The 22,088-nt window shown below is 49.7% G+C and overlaps 4 protein-coding genes across 4 annotated transcripts; 2 read left to right on the forward strand and 2 right to left on the reverse strand.

Annotated features, from left to right (window-relative positions):
* The first annotated feature begins 1,138 nt into the window (after nucleotides 1-1,138).
* On the forward strand, nucleotides 1,139-2,900 carry LOC34618609 (proteasome subunit alpha type-4-2). Its single transcript, XM_026334154.1, has 5 exons — nucleotides 1,139-1,198; nucleotides 1,413-1,553; nucleotides 1,827-1,982; nucleotides 2,222-2,395; nucleotides 2,679-2,900. The coding sequence occupies exons 1-5, from the start codon at nucleotides 1,139-1,141 to the stop codon at nucleotides 2,898-2,900; spliced, it is 753 nt and encodes a 250-aa protein (XP_026189939.1).
* Nucleotides 2,901-3,029: 129 nt separating this feature from the next.
* LOC34618610 lies at nucleotides 3,030-5,845 on the reverse strand. Its single transcript, XM_026334129.1, has 3 exons — nucleotides 5,159-5,845; nucleotides 4,527-5,101; nucleotides 3,030-3,144 (listed from the first exon to the last, which is right to left on the reverse strand). The coding sequence occupies exons 1-3, from the start codon at nucleotides 5,843-5,845 to the stop codon at nucleotides 3,030-3,032; spliced, it is 1,377 nt and encodes a 458-aa protein (XP_026189914.1).
* A 4,513-nt stretch (nucleotides 5,846-10,358) lies between these two features.
* On the forward strand, nucleotides 10,359-11,588 carry LOC34618611 (vicilin-like seed storage protein At2g18540). Its single transcript, XM_026334130.1, has 2 exons — nucleotides 10,359-10,898; nucleotides 10,947-11,588. The coding sequence occupies exons 1-2, from the start codon at nucleotides 10,359-10,361 to the stop codon at nucleotides 11,586-11,588; spliced, it is 1,182 nt and encodes a 393-aa protein (XP_026189915.1).
* Nucleotides 11,589-14,236: 2,648 nt separating this feature from the next.
* LOC34618612 (syntaxin-binding protein 1) lies at nucleotides 14,237-21,532 on the reverse strand. The gene is made up of 20 exons (XM_026334131.1): nucleotides 21,502-21,532; nucleotides 20,873-21,004; nucleotides 20,517-20,678; nucleotides 19,784-19,881; nucleotides 19,445-19,567; nucleotides 19,150-19,236; nucleotides 18,838-18,935; nucleotides 18,586-18,628; nucleotides 18,253-18,387; nucleotides 17,583-17,651; nucleotides 17,291-17,374; nucleotides 16,852-16,946; nucleotides 16,655-16,730; nucleotides 16,433-16,493; nucleotides 16,138-16,178; nucleotides 15,842-15,930; nucleotides 15,236-15,282; nucleotides 14,905-14,966; nucleotides 14,492-14,624; nucleotides 14,237-14,304 (listed from the first exon to the last, which is right to left on the reverse strand). Exons 1-20 carry the CDS (start codon nucleotides 21,530-21,532, stop codon nucleotides 14,237-14,239), a joined length of 1,734 nt encoding a protein of 577 aa, XP_026189916.1.
* Between the last annotated feature and the right edge of the window lie 556 nt (nucleotides 21,533-22,088).

Genomic DNA, 22,088 nt, shown 5'->3' on the forward strand with positions numbered 1-22,088 from the left:
TAATAATTTTCACTTGATCGCACACACAATGGCCATGCGCACGCGGATGCAGCAAGACTTTGCTCTCCTGCAGGTACCAGAATACACTCGAATGCAGTCCACAATAAACAAGCGATACTGTGCTCTCAATTGGTCAACCTGCTTAATACGCCTAACTGAAATGTGATACCGTCAATACTTAGTTGAATTTCGACGACGCGGTAGCAAAGTTTCAGCAAAACTGGCAAACAGCCGCAGACCGAAGGGAATGCAGAGCCTGCTGTAGGTGGTCATGCACGTGGGTGGTGTTTAGGTGCTTCTGCCCTTGTTAAAGCTCCTTTGCTGCAAAATACGGTCAGCATAATAGAAGTAGATTAGGAAACTGCCCGATGTAGCATCGGCTTTTAAAATTCAGGCGATGGTCGTCTGCTGTCTGGATGCGCTCTCCCTCGCTGCATGCACAAGGGGGCCGTTGTTAGTTTGCTGATTGTCTAGCTTTTCTTTGTGGAAAAAAGTGTTTTCCGAATATCTTTCCGTATGGTAACTGTAATGTGCTAGCTTTACGCCTACAGTCTCTTCAGAGTACCCCTGTCTTCTTGTGGTGTACCTACACCTGAAAACACGATACCGCCAGCCCCCAGCTGGTGGGCCTTGACCCGCCCTTCAGACCCTTTAAAAGGTCCGTACTGTTCGTGTCTTGTTGCTGCGGCTGCATCACAGTGTAGGCACCCCCCTGGGGGCCCCCAAAGGGCCCCCGAACTCTCCAAGCCAAGGGGCAAAGGGAGAGTTAGAAGGGGGGGCACACGTAAAGCCCTACTCTCACTACACATAACTCCGTTAGCATTTTTTCGGGCGGCAGTGGCAGACGCCCTCTTGCGCTTTGGTGGAAGGCCGCCAAGCGCACACACGTAACCCCAGCGACGCAAGCCGTCGCCTTAAGACTGAATCACAGTGCTACTATGCTCAATTTCACTTACCCTCTCTACTGCTTAAATCTAGGTTTATCGGCTGCTTTGGGGGATGGTGTTTTCCGTGTGGACGCCTCAGAATATCCGGCATAGCGCCCAGGTCTGGATCCAGCCTCATCACTAACAAGCAACAGGCACACCCCCAGCCAGCAAGCATCAACAGCAGAACGCCAAAAGTAGAGTGCATCAGGATGTCTCGCCGCTACGACTCTCGTACAACCACTTTTTCGCCTGAGGGTCGCTTGTACCAGGTGCCTGTGCAGGTTGTTGCTGTGCTGCAGCCACCCATAGCGCATGTCTCTTCCTGCCCGCACGTTGTCTTCTTCTCGCTACACTACCAACCTGTTGTTTCTTCGCTCCCTTCCTGTTCTTGGGTCTTGATTTTGCAGTCGGGGCTTCCAGATCTCGTTTTCGGAGGCCGTCTGACTACTCTTTGCCTGTCTCTGCCGCGTTGTGCTTCAACAGGTCGAGTACGCACTGGAGGCGATTAACAATGCTTCTTCAACCCTCGGGATTCTAGCGAAAGATGGGGTTGTCTTAGCAGCAGATAAGATGGTGACATCGAAGCTGCTGGATCATGGCAGGGCCAAGGAAAAGCTATATAAGGTACGTGGGCTTGGACATGCAAAAGAAGGCGTGCAAAGAGGCGAGAAGAGGAGAGAGGAGCCACCGAGAATACCCGTCTAGATATACATGTATCTTTTGAAAGAGAGAAAAAATAGTACACAGTTTCGATGACCTTTGCTTTTCCAAATGATGCCCGACTACACACTAAGCGCATTTGGCGTTGACGGCCTACTTGCAGCCTGCCTTCCGTTCAGCTTTTTGCAACAGGGTCTCTAAAGTCAACATTTCTGTGCCTTTTCCCTTTCTCTACAGGTAGACAACCACGTGATGTGCGCTGTTGCGGGCCTAACGGCCGATGCAAACATTCTGATCAACCAGGCGAGGGTCAATGCTCAGAGGTTCCTCTATCAGTACGGGGAGCCGCAGCCTATTGAGCAGCTGGTAGTGCAGCTGTGCGACATCAAACAGGTAAATTTATGGCTATTCAGCTGTACATGGAGTGAAGCAGTCTGTATGAATACATTGGGCTCTCCACCTGTACGTACACCTCGACGGACTCCTGGCCCCGTGCCTCTGGTTCAAGTGCCTCGTTTGCATGGCATGCATCTCTGCCTGGTGGCTCTCGCCATGATGATCTATCTGCTTTTAAAACGCCTTGTTTCATGCTTTTGTAAATAAATGTTCTTTTTTCTTCATGATTTGCGCAGTCTTACACGCAATTTGGCGGCTTGCGCCCTTTTGGAGTCAGCTTCCTCTTCGCGGGCTGGGACATGCACCACGGCTTTCAGCTGTATCACACGGACCCCTCTGGCAATTACTCTGGCTGGAAGGCGACTGCAATCGGCCTTAATAACCAGTCTGCTCAGACGATCCTGAAACAAGTGAGCAAGATGGAGGAAAGCGAGGGAAACAACGCTTCAGAGTCCTTCGAGTTGTATGGGTGTGTGCATGTGCGCACGTAACTGGGCCTAGCAGCAGAAGCAACGGGGTAGGGCGAGCAGGTGTGCCTATGTGCTGGTTCCAAGTGTGGTGCGCGAAAGGAAGAAAAAAAGGAAGGACTCAAAGTGTTTTTTCTCGGCTACACTTCAGGATACGAACCGATGCCCTAGGCAGAAGAATGCATGTGCCAGTAGCCACCGACTCTGTACACTCTGCTTGCCTCAGGAGCTGCGAGACGATATCGACGTTTCTAGTGCTCTAAATCTAGCGGCCAAGGTGCTGAACAAGACCATGGACTCTGCTGCCCCTAGCGCTGACAAACTGGAAATTGCAGTCTTGCAATTCGACCCCAAGAATTCGGGAGTCCTCATGCAACGCCTACTGCCTACTGCCGAGGTGGAGGCTCTCTTAAAGAAGGCACAAGAGCAACAGACCGAAACGCAATAATCTATGTTTAGGTCTGCCGTGAAGCGCGTGTTGCCATAGTTCTATAAAACAGTCGCAGACGCTTACCGTGCAGCGTAGTGACCAACACGGCGTCTCCACATGCACGTTTTCATGAGCATGCCCCAGCCCTTAGGCGCCCTTTGCCTTATATAGGGGCACCGATAAGAATGCATATACATGTATGGCTGAGATCGGCATCGCGGCGTCCTCTTCCTTGCAGTTTTGCATGCGAGCGGACGCTGAGCTCCAGGGTGTACTTACAGGCAAATGCCGCTGTGCATACACCCCATGGCAACGCGCGAACCGTGTTGAGCTGCAACACGTTGTGTTGTCGCTTTGCTGCCAAGTGGGGTAGCACAAACAGCGGAGGAAGAGGCACAGGCAGAAGCGTTAAAGGGGGAGGGAGGATCTAGCTTCAGAACACCCGGCAACAGGCACTGTGTGCTGCCCCTGTGCCTTCCTTTTCTACGCGATTCTGAAAAATTGAACCGCGCACAAAAGGGTGACCTGACTACATGCGCACACATCAATACCTACACTCCCAAAACACATTTATCGAAGACTTGCCGAGCAGCCCTTGATGCTTCATCTCTGCAAAGCCTTTGATAGTTTCCATCTAACACTGCATACGTGCAACTCGGAGTAGTGGTGGCAGCCCCCGAGAAGATAGTGGCGTGTAGTCAAGGGTCAAGAGCCACACAAAATACGCGTCAAGGTTTTGTACACGAATGAAGCGGCACCCCCACTCGGCCCCTGAGGAGCACCCCGCCCAGCGACGCGCTTTCGCCGCTGTGCGAGATGAAAGCTGTGCATGCAACGCAGAGCGAATCCCCTCCTCTGAAGGGAGGCAGGCTCTCTTCCGCTCGAAGAGACAGCAGGAGCTGTGGGGGAGAAGGCTTTGCTCGAAAAAGGATTCCTCCCCAAATCTCTAAAAAGGGTAACACCTTGCAGCACTACTACGGGCGCCTTCTCTATTTACGACGGCGCGCGGTGCACTCTGCGCAGCACCCCTGTTTCTCCATTCGAATGGCGCAGGCATGCGCACCAGGAAGGCAAACAATTGCGCATTTAGCCTGAGTCGCAGACTCATCCAGTGTCTGGCCGCCTTAGAGTCACCCGCAAAAAGCAGTCGGCCTGTCTGTAAAATACACAGCCGTTGCCGCTCATAGAAGAACGACGCACAAGGCTCACACCCACCTTGTGCTCCCCCTCCTCCGAAGTAGAAGGAACTGAATGCGACATGGAACGTGACTCTGCCGCTAAAGCACCCTGAAGACAGCAGTCTGTGTCTGCTGCTGCTGCTGCTTTGCGCCGCATCCACTTGCAGCCTCCACAAACCGCTGCGGGCTACAGCTCTGTGGCTTCAGAGATCGTCTCGACGCATTGCCACTTGCCTTCTCTCTCTCTGCCACCAGCTCCAAGGCTTCGGCACGAGAAGCACGTCGGACTGCTGCAGAGGAAGACTGCGGGGTAAGCTCCTCCCCCAAGGCGGCGACAGCTCGAGACAAAACAGTCTCGGCGAAGGCGCTGCTCCCCCCCCGCCCTCCCCTTTCATCAGCATCTCCCTCCTCCCCCCGCCCTTCAACACCAGCAGCGACGGCGCATGCGGGAGGCTGCCGCTCGCACCAGAACGTCGAACACGAAGACTTCTTTTCCGCCTGCTCACACGCGAGAAGACGCCTCTGCTGTTGGCAGGCGTCTTTGCACCCTTCCGAATTCGCAGTGGCGTCCAAAAGCAAGTCGTGATGCTTCGCCTCTACTGGCGCTCTTGACTCCGCCCCCCCGCAGCTCGCAGTCCTCATACACGGTGTGGCTGGGGGGGGATTCGCAGCAAGAGAGGAAGAAGTTGAAGCCTCCTCACTCGCCTCCTCCCCACCAGCAGGCACGGCTAACGCCAAGTCGGCCCTCCAACACGTGTCGCTACAGCCTGTGTCTGCCCCCCAATCCTCGTCGCTATCCTTCTCTCGTGCAAGATGCCCCTTGTTCGCCTCCTTTCCAAGCTTTAGCCCTCCCCCCCCTATCTCGACTGCTCCTGTTTCGCGAGACGCACAAACTGCATTCCTGCCGTAGCCTCTCTCCCCGTGTGAGGTCGGTGCCTCAGCCGCGTCTAGCACGGTGCTGATTTCACCATCCGAAGGCCTAACTGCGTTCGCTTCTTCAGGAGCGAAACACACACTCTCAGTTGGAGGAGCACGCGCTGCCTCCTTCCTGTCCGCTGCGGCTGTGGCATCTGCTGCTTGGTCGGCTGCTGTTTCTGCCGCTCCAGAAGCAGGAGCTCTTGCAGGTCCGATCATCCTCTTAGGTTTGGGCTGCTGCTGCCTTCGCGAGTTTGAGAGGGAAGAAGATGCCGCGACTCTCTTTCTGGCAGAAGCGCATGGGGGCACCCACACCCCCTGTGGCGCATGTTGCAGATGCCTCGGCTCCGCCAATCCGCCCCTCGCCTCCTTTTTTACCCGCTCATACAGAGAAACAAGTTGCTCCCTGAATGCCTCGTTCGGACAGGCGAGTGGATTCTTCCTTCTGACAAATGCCAGAGCCTCCGCAGCGCTCATGCCCTCAAACTTGATGAGGTAGGAGCAAATGAAGGCAACAGAACGCGAAACGCCCTGGTTGCAGTGTACCAACACATTGCCGTCCTCTCGCGTTCTGCATGTCTCCAGAAACTCCCAGACATCTTCAAAGTAAGGATGGAGGCTTTCCGTCTGCGTGTCATACACGGGCACCCTAAGGTACCTGAAGAGCAACCGTGATCCGATGCATCGCTTCTCGTGAAAGTTTGGCACGCCCCCCTCTCCGCAGGGCGGTGTGCAATTGATAATGTAGGATATCTTCAGCCGACGGAGCAAATGCTCGTCTCGAGCTGCCTTCTTGTCACCCCAAAAAAGCCACGGGAAACGATCCGCGTCGAGAGGCTTTAAACTGCATGCGCCGGTAGCTGCAGACATCTCCGCACCAGTCGGTGCCTCTGCGCTTTAGCCGAGTAAAACGGGAGAAAACAGTATGCAAAAGCGAAGTCAGACGCTCGATCTCTGAAAGACCGAACAACAGACACCCGAAGGGGTATACACCAACCCGTTCAGACCCTACGAGGCTCCGCCAAGCGGAGAGCCACGAAAGCACACACGCGCATAAATGCTTGGCAAGGGGCTGCCTTACAAAACACACGGATCAGCTTCGAACTTGCCCTTTTGCAGCTGCTTTTTGCGAATACACCTCGCGTATAGATAGAGATACGTATTTATCAAGAGTGCACAAAAAACAATGTTATCCTGCACGGAACTGGACGAGAGGCTGGTAGAGGTGGTCTTCAATAACCAAGCAGCACGCCGGAAGACACAGCTCCACGCGTGTCGTCTGAAGCTTAGAGACGAATGAAAAAGGAGGCGTGGCGATTGGCCGCAGGAAAGCCTTAGTGCCTTCCGATGAAGATATCGAGATATGTACGGCGGGACGCACTTGGGAAGGGAGGATTGGTGCCGTCTTCAAACTAGAGTGGAGACGAATAGCACGGAACTATGCCTGTAGTGTCGAAAAAATCCCAGAATTGTGAAGTCGGGTAAAGAGAGGTAGCAGGGTGATGAACGCTCGTGAGCAAAGAAGAATGCCAGGGGTGATCCTGCAGGGAAAAGACGGCTGCAGACTTGCTTGTCTATTCGCATGAACGCAGGGAGGTAAAAGGGTTCGCAATTCACAAAAACACCTAACGAGAAGAAATGGAGAACTTCTTTGTCTGGTTTCCGACCTTACGCACGTGTTCAAATGCTGAGCGGCCTGCAAGAAGACTCGAAGAGCTATATATATATGCAGTCCGCGCTCAATGTAGTTCCTGTGCATATTAATAGGACTGAGAACTCGTCATTTGCCGCTTCTCATCATTGTGAAACAGAAGTACGTGTAGAAGAACATCCAACTACGCTAGAAAGCCCAGGGGCACAGAGGGTAGTGATATGCTTCGAGGGCTGCGGCCAGCCCCAGGTGATATACAGGAATCTTTTGATTGTGTGTCAAATAAAGCCTAGATGGCTTTTCTTTTGATCATTCGCAGTTATTATATCTTTGCTTTCCATCATAACATGCAGTTAGGCAGCCAGTATACTGATTTACGAGAGTGAACCTTCTTGAAGGGACCGCACAAAAGGCGATCTTTGTAAACTCAGAGAAAAGCCGCTCTTGTAGCCTGTATCACCACAAAAGAGAGATTTGCCTTTTGTTCTTTAGGTCGAGACCTTATCTGAGTCTTCTGCCTCTATCAGTGCCGGTAGTCTTCATGGAAAGAGAACTCGCCCTATCTTTCCTTGATCTTGTTAGATTCCCATCACGAGACACGCGGCACGAAACAGCTGATTCTGATTAAACGCATCTGAATTTCACTGTGCTTGCATTCTAGAAGACAGCTAAAGGGGCTCACTTGCTGGACTCTCGTCAAACACCCAGTTCCTCCCTCACTGAAGTGATGTAGTTTGGGCACTTCGTGAAAGAACACATCAATTCAACGAGGAGAAATTGTGTCCATAGATAAGAGGAGCTTGTAGTTAGCTTTATCTGGTATCGATGTACCACGGTACTGCCTGTACAGCTTGGGTATTTCTAAGGGGACCAGACAGCGGCCCCTTCATGTCCAAATGATCTCCACTTTGCGAGCTGGTCAGTGATCGAAATAAGCACGACCCTTTGGTCCTGCAGAAGAGGCAACTTTGTCTGGTACAAGCGTGCACACCCTCAGACGATGGGTGCGAGGTCAAGTGCAGAAGGCACATCGAGTGAGATATAAAGGGGAAGAAGGGAATAAAATATAACGACTGAAGCCATCCCGATCAAGTACCGCAAGGGACGGGGATTCAGGTGGAAAACGTGGGAGTGAAGATCTTGCTGGCTATCCACGTGTCAGGATGGCTTGCGAAGATGCATTGACAGTTGAGATAGAGCACTGGTGAGCAGAAGAAGCATTCGAACAAACGTCAGCGTCACCCCGTGAATTGCAACCAATGAAAAGCAGCGACTTGCTAACAAAGGCACAAAGAGCCAACTCAAGTAATCTGCCCTTGTGCATGCATTCAAGAAGCTTAGTTTGGCATATTATGCCTGATTCTTGCCTTTTGTGCTTCCTGCTATGAAGAGTCCGCTACAAGTATCGATTTAACACAATGTGCAATCGACCGTGGATTTCTTTGCAGTACTGGATGTGACGGCCACCAGATGTTCACCAGACATACACAGAGCAAATATGAAGAATACGCAGATAAAGGTATTTAAGGAGCTTTTTCCATTTTCGTCCGTTCTTTGCGCTTTTCCCGTTGAAGAAAAACCCCTGGTGCTCCCACCGGTACTTTACATCTCCCAAAAGAGCGGCAAATCCTATAAAAACCGAAATGGGTCCACTTAATTCCCAACGACGTTTTACACTCATGTATATATATATATATATATATATATATATAGAGGTATCCCTGTCAACTTTGTCTACTTCGAGTTTTTTGAGGGAGCCAGTTTTACGCAATCCAGCACAAACCGCCTTCGGTCTTAGAAGCATGCAAGACCCCATAGCCATAGATATCCTTCATAACGGACTTTTCTTTCTTCTTGCATAAAAATTCTTGAGTATTCTGCCTTATCCTGCCTGTTGCGTGCATCTTTCACCGTATTGTGGGGCAGTGGGTAAAAGCATTCTAGAGAGCGTCTCCTCGGAGCTACGGATTCTCGTACGTACTTCCTAGGCTGTCTCGTCTTCACTTTTGCAGATCGCTGCCTATCTGTCGGGCTGCCTCCCTTGTTGTTATTGCACGACCGAGCTGTCGAAAGGAAAATAAACAAATGAATGTTGACTGGCTTAGGAGGCCTTTCTGTCCCGCAATTGGTTGTCGTGACCGTTCTAAATACTCTTTGGCTCTCTTACCTCGCTTTCCGCCGTATCGTTTGGGAGCACTGTGTCTGACTGCGTCATTAGGTGAATCCACAGCCAAATGTGGGCCTCAATCACGATGAAGTCATCGTCAAAGACCTTTACAGCCCAGATTACTGTGTGTTCAGCTTCTCACATTCGACAATTCTCAGCGATTTCCTACACACCAATCGCAGCTTTGGAAGCTGCGCTCACCTCGAACCGCACATCTCCACAGGTTTTCCTACATACATCTTTTTTTCAAATCGTATTTTGGCTGGCCATCAGATAGGATTGCACTGCAACGGTGTCGCGGAGTTTTGTTTTTTGAGCAGACAACGCCCTGGATAGCACAGGGAAGATTGCCTGCAGATTCCGCTACCCGCGGCTTGGGGCTTTCGAGGTCTTCCTGCGGATTCCATCAAGCACCAGGAAAATAGTACGCGTAACGTCTGCTCAGTTGTATTCAAACTCCCACACACGCAAGAATCTGAATGCATGCTCAGGCAGGCTTTGCAAGGCTTCTTGCTCCCAACGCTCGTCATGCTATGGACCTCACACTGCCAGTCAGGCTGCTCTGCTTGCTTCTTCCTGTGTCTGATAGCGTGCCCTCGCACAAGTCCCTCCCCTGCATGCATGCCCTCACATGGGCGTCTTGCTGGGGCTGCGAAAATAGTCTCGCTGCCAGCTTTCCCTCTCCCACTGCTACTTTCAGCCTATCTTCTCCAAGCTGACTTGTGGCAAATGGCCGACCCCTGCAGCTGTGGCACGGCGGGTGCAGCGGGCGCTACAGCAGCCCGCCTTACTAGAAGATGACGGACTCGGGTGTTCCGGTGGAGAAGTTTCTCCTTTGGTTTCTAAGCTTGTCAAGAGCCAGCCCTCAAGTCCAACAAGCGCTGTAAGACTCAGAGCGATAGCAACACGTAAAAACAAAACGCCTATTAGTTGCAAGCGCCCATGGCCCGTTCTGCTTCATTAAGATGCATTTTTACCCGCCTAGAACACCAAACGCAAAGGACAGTGCCCACGGAGGCCACAGAAAATAGCAGTCAATCCGCATTATGCAGATGAAAAGAATGCTACTGGTTGAGGGGAAAAAGCCCCTATACAGCTGTCAGCGCGATGCTGGCAGGCAATCTGGAAACCATTTGGTTTTTTTTCGCCACCTTCGTCCTTGTTTCTTTTTAGAGCTTTATGTTCACTCCTCTTCAGGCTTGTTCCCTCCTGTGGCTATCGCATCTTTGTGCCATCTTTTTCCAGTCGTGCAACAAACACCTCAATTTTGAGTGTGCAGGTGCCAGGACTCCCCTTGTCTGTTGGTAGCGCTGCTGAAAAAGCCGAGCAGTCTAATAGCGCAAGTGGCGATGTCGTACAGCTTCCCTCAGTCCCCATACAGAACGCCTCGGTCGCGGCTGTAGAGACCCCAGAAGAAATCATGGGTGTGTAGCAGTGAAAATAACACCCTATTGCTAGTTATTTTAGTAATTTGGAGTTTAGCGGTCAGGAACTGTTTTTTCAGGGGTTAAGGTTCAAGCTGCAGAGCACACAGAGGTTGACGATGTACGATGTAAATTTTGAGAATGATCTCTGCAGGCATCTCAGCAGCCGCGGAGAAGTCGACCCATTTGGAGGGACTTGAAGCAGCAAGGAAGGCCGACGTAGAAGAGCCTGTCTTGGAGTCAGCAAAGCTGAGCAGCAGTGGATCCGCGGCGAAGCCCAAAAAAAAGCACAAAAGCAAACAGAAGGAGAGAATCACGGGGGAAAACGCAGTACCTGCAGAACGTGAGGAGGGTTTCGAGCAGCCCTGTGCCTCCCTTCCGGCTGATAAGCCTAAGAAGCACCACAAGGCAAAGCACGACAGTAAAGGCAATGAAGGGCAGCCGCAAGAAAAAGAGCACAGCGGCAGTGTGAATGGTGGCTCACAAGAAGCTTTGGAAAAAAATGCACAAGAATTTAGGAGTCATAAAAAGGAGGGGGAAATCGAGAAGAAGAACTTGACCTCTGTGGATTCCGAAAACACACAGATGGAGTCGGCGGCCAAGAAACAGCACGAGCAACGGGGCGGCAGCAAGAAGTCGGACACGGAGAAGGAAAGTAACAGAACGCTGATTCACGAAGAGGCAGAGGAGACACTGAAGCCAGACGAAAAGAAGAAGAAAAAGAAGAAGGAAGTGGGGGAAAAGGACGTGAAGGATGTGTCCGAGAGCCAAACGATCAACAATAGCGAAGTCAAAGACGAGGCAACAAAAAAGAAGAAAAAGGAAAAAAGCGAGAAAAAAAAGGCGGCCTCGGAGCGTCGTGGCGAAGAGGCCCCTTTGATTAAAGCCTCGAGTGGTCAGGAAACCAAGAAAGAAGAAAACTTCATATATGAGGTAGAAAAAGCAACGGCGATGGGAGGAGACTATCAGGAAAGCCCAGATCGGAAGAAAAAGAAAAAGGAAGAGGCAGAGATGGAGGCCAGAGTCCGGCAGAGGGAAGAAGAAGGGGCTGCATCTGAGGTAAAGAAGCAGCACAAGGATGAAGTTTCCCGAAAAACTGCATCACCAGTCCAGCAGGGCATGCCGTGCGATATTGACAACAGCGAGCGAAAGCAAAGGCCTGAAAATGGAGGACTAGAGGCAGCGGCTAAGGAGGATGACAAGAAAACCACCACGACGGACACCAGACAGCTTCTGACGTTCTCTACACGTATGTCTTGCTGCCTCGCCACTGTCTGGAAAACGGATATAGTTACTATAACACATTCTTGGAAAGATTTTGTTAGCTACGCTGTGCGCCGCGACTGGGTGTGTTCTGCGGCTAAGCCTTAAGAGCTGCTCCTTGCTGTAGCCGTGTGTACGGTGGACGGCCACAGGCAGCAGCCTGTCAGTCTTGATCTCTTGCGTTTCGCACTATTCCTTCCTGTCTGCTGCTGGGCCGTGTCCAAGTGCCTTGGTCTTATTGGATGTCACTCGCTGCCCTCTGTGCCTCTACGGCACCCTTTTCTAGTCCCCGTTCATCTCTGATTCGCTGCCTTGTGGGTGTTTCGTAGATCCGGCAGCTCCCGTCACTCGTCAATATGAGTTGACGCTACCCGTTGGCGCAAAGCAAACACAGGTATATGGTTTCCTGGGCAAACTCTCCGCAGCACAAGCGATGGCATCAGATGAATTAGAAGCAGATTTCGGAGCACCAGACAACTGTGTGCTGTTTCTGCACTTCCTGGTCCAGCAAGCATCTATCACCCGCACGAGTGTTGCTTTGTAGTCAGTTTTGTAGACTGGATACACTTGACAACAACGCAGAATTCTCTCTGGTTTTAGAGGTATCTGTGTCGCAACTAAATTTTGTTCATGCCTTTTCTTTCTACACGCTTCGCCTGTTTTGACTTTCTTGGCAGCGACTATCCTATCAAAATCCACAGGACGTTGCGGTGGATCTTTTGATAGCCTCCTCAGACTTTGAAGTGATGAATCCAAAGTACGGACGATGCACTATAAAGTATAGCAAGGCGCACATCCTATGATCCAGATCCTAAACCATAGCAGCCATACCATGCGTCCTCGCATCCAAAGGTAAAGTCTAACTTCAAACCCTGTGACTTGATGCGCGCATCTAATGCGTCTCCTCAGGAAAACCGAAATGACAGTGGGTCCTGGAGAGAGTGTCAAAGTTCCGGTAATTTTTCAGGAGGTGCGTTCATCATGCCTAGGGTTACCAGTCAAATTCAGTACGAGCTTCACGGGATGTACAGGTCCTATTGACTACTATAATGTGCAACCTGGTACTACCTGCTTTACGCTTTGTTTCAAATGTACACCTTCGGTTAAGCTGGATGGTGTGACTACTCCAAGGCATTTCATCATGGGATAACGTAGAGGCAAACCCCGCCAAAACAGTTCAGTTGCTGGTTTTCTTGCATCGTCGATTCATCCTTTTATATGGAGAATATCTGCATAGACACGCAGGAAACAATATCCCATCAGTTCTTGTCAGGCGATTTCAGAGCATTGGAATGCTGACCTGCTGCTGCTGCAGGTGGATGCTCCATGCAAAAGAAATGTTTTCCTTTACTTGCTACAAAGGGAAGAAAAAAATATAATGTAAGGCGCACCCTTTCGGTATAGCGGCTTGTAAAAGCAGCTGTGGAACTTACTCACTCAACGATGCTACACGCTGAATCCAGACACCTAGCTGCGCCTCCCTTCAGAATATGCAGGAGCCAGATAAGCATAGGGGCGAGACACAGCAGTACCAAAGAGCGAATGGTGCAGTCAGGGTATCTTGTGCAGAGAGATGAGAGAAAAAGCACACCGTTTGCTCTTTGGTACCGGCTACTGCTTTGCCTCGTTCTTGTGCTTATATACATCCTGCTATTACGAAGGGCGCTGCATTCAGGCGTCTGGATTCAGCATGTAACACCGTTGAGCTATTTTCCACTACTTGCTCTGTATATATTGTGCTTTGCTTCGCCTCCACACTTAAATATCGCACATTGCAGCTGCCTTTATATCGGTACGATGAGTTCTGTTCACCAAAGTCATGTATTCAGAAGCGCTGCAATTTGTGTTTGAGTTCAGAGAATGCGTCGCCATTGCCCTTACTTTCAAATAGTGTGGTGGCGGTTGGAAATGATGCCGAATGCAGCACTCGCTTTGTTTTTATATTCATATTGGACCATTGTAGCACCTGGTATTTGGGCTCCGCTTCCCTCTCTTGTGGTGCACATGCGCCCTCCTGATACCGCATGGCGGAGAAAGCAACAAGCTGAAGGTAGCTACACCTTCCAGACTTCTGCGTTCCAGCGAGAGACTTGAACGCAAAACAGCCTAAACCGGTATAAAATTGCTTTTAGTTAATACGAATTAAACCACTGAAAAAGACAACTGCTGAGTTTGAGCTGTGTAGACTTTTGCAGTGATCAATTCGCAGTACTATCGTTTTCCTATTGTGTATATGTCTCTCATTCCATTACATTTGAGGCAAGTCCGTTCCTTGCCTTTGGTTCGTTGAAAATTCCAATACTGTGAATGGCTGTAGTACGTTGCAAGTTCATATTAGAAAGCAAGCGGACTGAATTAAAAATCGCGATACTAGATGTCTACGCAATAAGTTACACCGATCATCGGTAACAGTGCACAATAGAACCACACAACTGTTGCATTGCCAGCTAAGTATACCCTAAATGATGGGGGGATCCTAATTATGCAGCTAGAGAGGGACATTGTCTCATTTTATCCGTTTTGCGTGTACTGACACAACATCGAGCGTCCAAACCCATTATGTATACACAACATACTTTTACACATCTGCAGATCTGCCAGTAAACATATTACAAAGATTTGAAAGAGTCAAGAAAAAACAATAAAAAGAGCCTGTTAGTGTTGCTTAAGCGGACAAGGGTTTACTATCTGCTTTTGTTAGGAAGGTGTGGTGGATGTCCAGCAAAATTAGCTTCAAGAAACCCAATTGCACTTTTTCATTCCAGCTTGCTTTGCTCCTTTAACTGCTTGAGCAGCTGGCTAGGAGTCAGAATGTTCGTGCTACCTAAAACGCAAGGAGCCAATGAGAAAATACTGTAGTGTAGCCTAGACCATAGAAAACAAGGCCATAGAGCAAGGAAGCACGCGCCTATTTGACACTTAATTGACCGAGGCAGGAATACTTAAAATGATTAGCCCCTTATATGCAGAATCTTACAGGATGGCGACTGGGAACCAATGGAAAACCTCACCGATAAAGATCTCGCAGTTCAATTCATTCGATACTTCGTAGGCGCAGCGCATTTCCGAGTGAAGGATCCCTCCCAAAACGAAAACCACCAACCGGGGTTTGGACTTGTCTAATACCTGGGTAGGACTTTGCGACTGAGCATGGACCAGAACCAGTAGATACTGTTTAAATCAAAATACAATATAAACTGAGAGGAAATACTGATAGAGCTTGGAACCTCATGGTGGATTGAGGCCAGAATTCAAGTACTCGGCGGTGAACGAAACTGCTACATTGGTCAGTAATCCCAAATGCTATGAAGCGTCGACATGAAGCAATTAACAGCATCAGTGATAATAAAGGTAGCGGTGCGGGTTGTCTAGGAGCTGAACAAAAAGGTCTGCGGACTGCCACTGTGGACAGACCGAAAGGTACCTTTTGCGAAACTTCGAGGGTAGAACTCCAATTCCATTCAGTTGAGCGGCCAATGACAGACGCTGAAACCATGCAAACCATTCAACAGGTAAAAGAAATCTGCGCAAGGAGGTAAGGAGGCAGTAGGCAAAGAAAGGGAGGGAGGATAAAAAAAGGGCAGAACAAAATTCCGGGACGGAGATGGCGGGGGGACGTAAACGGGAGATTGGAAGAAGGAGCTACGAAAAGGCACAGACGACTGACAAGCTAAAAGCAAACGAAGGCCAAAGCATTTAACGAGAACCGACTTCAAGAACTAACTAGCTAGAGGGAGAGCAAATAAAAGACCCACTTCCCCTCTTGTGTCGCGTGGCTTCGTGATTGGTCTCCATCCGCCGCCTGCGGGCGAGGAAAAAATTAATCAAAACGAGGAATAGATTTTACAGAAGCCTTGAGGCAACAACACCGTTAACCGAAGCATACGGGAACGAGGCGATACTCAAATCGTTGAATGCCAGAGACAGACGCCACTAGAACAAAGAAGTACCTAATTTCTTTGCCATACTTTTCGGATGCGAGACACGCAGATGAAATGCATGAATTCACACTTTTGTCCTCGGAGTCAGACTTTTACACGCAACATTCCCCCTCAAGCAATATTTCGCAATTTTGTGATTCAATTCTCATTCTTCTTGTCTAGTCTTAACCACCGTCAGGCTTTGCCGTCTAGACGCACGTGGGCTCGTCCACGAATGGGAAGCGTCCCCCATGAAGAGTTCCCTGAACCGTTTTCTACGTGACACACGTATCACAGCACCGCGGGCATGAACATTTTGATTTCGGCTTGGGGCTTTTAAATTTGGTCAGATGCTGAAGAACTGGACTAACATCCATTCGCTCTGCCTAGAAATATGTTTCATTTACCTCCATGATGCCCCTGATTGAAGGTTCGAATCTTGAGAGGTCGTATCTCGCTCTTTTGGCTCTTTGCTTGAAGAATTTCACTTTATCCCTTTCTGTTTCAAACCTGTGCACGGGCTTCCCCTTCTAAATTTGCCATTGATAGGACAGGCCAAACAGAAAACATATTACGCACCAAGTCATGGTTTTTTCTCTTCTTTGCCTGCTGCGTTATTCCGGTGAGAGTAGATGATTCAGATCGAAAGACAATATATCGGGAAGGCTGGGAACGATTCAAATGAAACAGGCCATGAAACTGCGCTTTACTACAAGGGAAAGTGATGTAAAGCGTACTGTGGGATACTCGCCGGAGAGTGAACCCGTGTGCAGTTCAACTGCAGACACGCAGAGCTACATAGAATCGAAAACTGAGATTTAACATTTGATGTAGTCTTAGAGTGCTTCATCAGGGTTCGTTTTTGTTTATACTACTAGATAAAGAAACCAGCAGTGTTTCAAGCAGCACACAGGCAGCAGGCTCTTAGGTGCACAATGCAGGCATTGCCGAACCGTGCTAATCAAGTGAGGAAAAACAGATGAACTAGCCCCTCCCCCTATCCGCAGCAAACTTCCACTTGTTGCAGCGTACGATCCATGAACTTCTGAATAACCCTCTGATTCACGAGACTTAGCTGTGCCGCCTCCACAGCCTGAACCAAATACAGGAGAAACCATGAAAATGAGAGGTCTGCAGAAGCATAGCCAGCAGCTCTTTGAAATCAGCACTGCGACCTCCTTGAACAAGCATCTCAGAAATCGTTGAAGAAGCACCATCAGCAGGCGCAGCTCAGCTGGTAACGCAAGAGCTTACCTTTGTTCTGTCCGCGGCATCCAGTCCCAGTAGCTGGGTGAATTCCAAAAGCAGCAAACGCAGTTTCTCATCCTGTCTGAACAATTAAAACGCCACTCGACTCCAGAGGACGGAACGTGGCGAGTCTTGCATATGAGTCGCTAGACGCTTTTGTACTATATCTGGTGCCTGTGGAACAGCCCGAGCTAGCGACCTACCTAATGGTGTTGTCCGAAGCCAACGACCCCACTGCTGCCTGCAGCTTGGATCCGCTAATTTCTTTTCCATCCTTGTCAACCGCGCAACAGAGGTCCTGGGGCAGAAAGAACAAAGAACCAATGAGCGACACAGCAAAGACGCTGAAGGGGAATATAATAGCGGGAAGAGCTTTCATAGAAAGTGATCGCTTAGTGAAGGCAGCCGGAAGTAGTCAGAAAACAATTAAGACTGTCTGTTTTGAGGAGAAACTGAGCCAGGAAGAAGGCGAGATATCAGACACATGGCACAAAAGCGGCAAAGGTCTTGAAACGCAAGCAATGTGAGAAATAGGGTGTGTCTCTCGTGCCGCCTCCAAACCGCCACCCCAAGAGGCAACGAAAAGTGCAAAAGATGAACGAAAAAGACCTTTGACAGTCGATTACACACGGTTGCGCGCACCTGTTCAACTGCCCCAAGTGCCATGAGTTTCAGCTCCTGGAGCTTCTCAAAGCAATTCTCACTCAACGTTACGTGCATCCAATACTGAGTCAAGACACAGCGTGCCTCATTGACGGCTCCAGAATTCATCATCATTGCGCATTATTTCACGCCACACAAGCTTCGTCCAGGAGCGCCTAACTAGCTGTTTTGCTACCTGACCAACCAACTCGCCAAAATATCAGGCACTGAAGACAAAAAAGGGAAAAATCAAAGGAAGGGAGGAGGCAAGGACCACCGGACGAAGGCGTACACGAGACAGGGCTTCCTGGTATTGCGGCAGAGAGCGAATCGCTTTTAGTGTGTCTTCTGTGCTAGTAGCCTACAACCACAGCCCGTAAAAATGCACAGAAACGGCCGATGGGCAAGTGTGAAGGAGGGAAAGGCAAGTATACATCGCTGATAAAAAGGAGCAATAAACCGCCGAATATGCGGAGAGTTCGAGACATGAAAAATCACGAAAAAAGGTAAGCAAAGCAAATGCATGCAAATTGGCTTGGGAATGACACACGCCCCTAGAAAAGCCGCGACCATGCTGCGATGTAACTGGGAGAGCCACAGCACCAATCCACGGAAAAGACACTGTGAGCCTTGTATCCGCTCATAAGTAGGAACGTCGAGTCCGATTTTCCGCTTTCTAGTTTTACTATTCGACTGCTGAGCCAAGTGCAAATGTGCTGCACCTCAGCTCCCTGTTGAACTCCCAAGATTGCAAAACGATTTACGATGTGAGTTATGAGACTTCCAGAGTAAAGAGAGTTTTCTACAGGGGACACGATCAAAACGCTTCTTTTTAGCCTCACTAGAGACCCTTTGGATCTGCTTTAATCCAAACTTTCTATCATCGACTCCCTAGTCAACAGCAAGCCCCCTGAGCTGCACAAATCTCCCTCTGCGCTTTCCTTGCTTGGAGTACGCCGCACCTGATTTTGCTGCACCTTGACCGTGCTGTTTTCCTTTAGAAAAAGCATAACTTCCTCCTGGACTGACTGATTAACTTCCTGAATGTGCTGGTGCCGACAACGAACCCACACCTCGTCTTGCTCCCCCAGGATAGTCTGCCACACGTGCACATACACTGTGGTAACACGACAGCAGTAGGCTTGTGTGTGTGCGATTAACGCAATGTACCTGCTGCTTTCTTGGGCACGTCTCTCTATCTCTTAGTGTTTGTATCGATATCTATACAGAGATCAATCCGCATCTACAAATGCATAAAGGTAATGCAAGAGGCTTCACACACAGCCAGTGCACACCTGTTTCTTTTCCTGAATCCCCATATTGTTCGTCACTTCGTAACTGAGGCCAACAACAACAACAAGCGTGCCCCTCAGCAGCAGTTCATCTCGCTCTCCTCCCCCTCAACCCCTTCCCCCTATCTTTTAGTCCACCTATTATAATCGCCCCCAGTGCTGGCTAAATGCGCAAACTAAACCCAGGGGCTTAAGCGTTGGTCTTGCTGGTCCTCCTTCCACATCGCAGCACAGAGCGACTCCCCCTTTGCTTACTTGTACACATCTTCCATCGGTTGAGACACCTCCGAGTTTTTCGTCTTTGTTTGGGGAGGGCAGCAGACGGGAATTTCCAATACGTCGTATGCCAATGCCTGGACGAAGGGGCACGTGATGACGAGTGCAGGAGAACTCGAAAAGCTCAGGCGTATTATGCCACGTGCTATCGATGTCTACGTATCTCAGTCTGTTTTAGTGCACCTGACTAGCCAAATACCGATAAGATAATGCCTCTGTTCCGTTAATCTCTCCCCTTCCCCGCCTCACCCCCCTCCGAATTCGATGAAACCGCTCCGAAGCGATAAGTACCTGATATGTGTACTCGTGAATGAAGAGAGGCGCCAGGTCCACAGACCGATCCAAAATAAGAAGGGTTCCACCCTGGCTGTCAGACGACTTCGCAAGTAGAAAAAAGAAATGCACATGCAAAGACAGCAAAGCTTTATATTCCGGGGGAGCAGGGTGGGCTAGCCATGCCTGGCGGGCTCAGAACATCGAGACTAGCAGCATGGAGGATTAAGAGTATGGTCACTCGTCGTTAAAGCATTAAGAAAGCGAAATATGAAGTCCGAAAGGCAGTACCAGGCAAAATAGTGCGACACACCGCTGGCTCATGTTCCTGCAGCCCTCTGTGGACGAGCAGAGCGACCTGTTCGCACCACGGCAGCTGATTCTTCTGAAAGCGGATAGCCGGTCTCCTGCCGAGAGTCATGCAAACTGAGATGAGCTGAAAGCAGTGCCCATAAGAAATTTCAAAGCAAGTGATGAAGACCTCTTCTTTGTTTTCTAGGTGTGCGCGCAACATGGGACTAAAGCACCAGAAACATGTGCACTACCTAGCAACCGCAGGAACACATGCGTCTCTAAAGCAGCAGAGTGGAGCTCTAGTTTCACGCCTTTATGAATACTTGCTATGAGGACATACACCCCAAACACCGCTCACATCTTCTGCTATCTTCTGTAGCAAGGACGGAGCAGGAAGGGGAAACAGTTGCAGCAAAGCGTCCGGCATTCCCAAATGAAACACCCGTTGCTCGTACGCTGCAGCGACACATAAAATACCCTTCTATGCAGCGCAGTTGAAGGTGGAAACGCGACGAGCACCGATGACTGCCCTCAACCCGCAGCAAAGCGTATACACAATGAAGGAAGATATACGCGGTGACGCTTAATGGGTCTATACATATACATACACGAAAAAAGGAAGACGTGCTTTCACTGCAGGAAGTACAGCAGCTGCTTAGGCACTGCACTGCTGCTGCTTCTCCTTCTCACCAATGAAGCTCAAGTTGAATTCCACAAGGCATCTTATTCTTGGGAGCAGAGAAGGCGCATCAGCCAGGAGTGTCATCAGCTTGCTTGACTGGGCTGATGGAACACAAGACAGAAACCTAGTAGGCCGCTCTTAGCTGCTCGCTGGCTGCTACCTCTAGGTGCAACTCTACATACAGACAACAGGCGCACTGTGCGGGCATGCAAAGAGGGCAAGCGCTACCACTTGAAAGAGGAAAACAAGAACAAAGACAACCGAAGGAATAAAGCACTCCGCCTGACAGGCTCCCCGTTTCACTTTGGCTTCATGCTTGCTAGCAGAGCAAACCCTTATCTACAGAAGATCGCTCTACGTATCCAAGTCCAAAAACACCCCCACTGCCTTTTGCCATGGATCCACCTACGTATAGGGGAGCTGAAGTAGACGTAGGCCGATCGATGCTGGGGTTTGCGTTCATCCTTGAAGTCAGTAATGAGGGCTCGAACGGAATCTTCGCAGGGGGAAAGAAAGTACAGAGCATTTAGCTCAGGCAGTGGCTGCCGCTGTTTCGAGATAAGCTCAACAACTGCAAAGCAATAACACCGGAGAAGGGAAACCCTATGCAAAATCCTGTTGGTCTGGGTTACCATGCTACGCAACCACAGCAACGGCTCCACATAGGCTACCTAAGTGGCTCTTGCTTCTGTGCGTGATGCTCACGAGCGAGACACCGCATGGCAAGACGATTGGGGGAAAAATGGGTACGCAACGGTTGCGTACCAGTTACTCCGTCGTAAAGCACATCATAGACGCTGCAACATGAAGATAGAACGTTGAGAGTCTGGCTGTCGACAACCATTGCAATGTAGTTTCCAGGCCCGCCGACCTGGCGCACCATTTCGTCCAGAAGCCCTGCGAATTCACGACCCCTAAATAGCACTGCACATGTTCGAAGAGCCAGAACATGAACTTGTATTTACATACGCTTCTCCTACATTTCGATACGTGAGCTACTCAGAAGCTGGAATGGCTGCGTCTCTCTCTCTCTGTGTGTGCAAGTGGAGGTATTTAGGGTTGTGCATCTACACGCGTATCCACAGATGCCGTGCAGCAGCGACGAGTAGATATCGTACATGCATGTGTATGCATAATACTACGGGACACCACAAGCAGCAGAAAGCTTACAAGCACACTTGGGTATCCCAGTGCACGCAGGTGCTTATTTCTAGTATTTGGATTCAGTAAAGCGAGAATGTGCGCGCCTACCCGTTTTGGTGAACTTGCACACATGTCCCCCACGGAAGCGTGCTTCCGCATAAGATTTTTAACATGGTGCATGGCAGACAAGAGAAAATTTTGCATAGTTTGTCTATTTATTCTCGTTAAAAATATGAAAGCAACTCGCTCACTCTTTTTGGTCATTAATTTGATGGACGCCATCTTGCTTGAGAAAGAGAAAGTGTGCGCCCATCTCAGCTCAATTTTCGCATCAGAAGTTCTGCTGAAGCACGGTAAACCAATAAGCGCTTCCTGTTGGCCTCTGTTGCGGCATAATGAACGGAGGACAGAGAATCTTTTCTACCTGGTGTTGCTCTCCTGGTTTCACGCTGCTTTCTCCCGCTATTGAATGCCTGACTGTTGAACCTATGATTGGTCGCAGTAAGGCCTAGCTGCTATTGCTTTTTATTGCCCTTCATGCGGAACAATAAAAGGATGCGAGATGAGTCCCTTTCCTATCGTTGTGCGTGGCTGTACCGCTGAGTGATCGTGCTGCAAGGATGAATCTTCTGATGTCTCACATCAGTTATAAAGATAAATGCAGCTGCAGAAGTTCAATACTCTCACCCTCCTTGTGACTGAGGGAAAAGCGTAGAGATTTGCATTAGTTTGCATGCAGCTTCAAGGCCCCAAGAGTGGAGCCGACACCGGTACAGCAACTGTATTAACGTCACGTTCTGTGCTTTCCGCATGTGCAATAATGAATAGCGATCTCTTT

The sequence above is a fragment of the Cyclospora cayetanensis genome, unplaced genomic scaffold (genome assembly GCF_002999335.1).
Source record: "Cyclospora cayetanensis isolate NF1_C8 unplaced genomic scaffold, CcayRef3 CcayRef3_contig_37, whole genome shotgun sequence".
In the NCBI taxonomy this organism is placed as follows: Eukaryota; Apicomplexa; class Conoidasida; order Eucoccidiorida; family Eimeriidae; genus Cyclospora; species Cyclospora cayetanensis.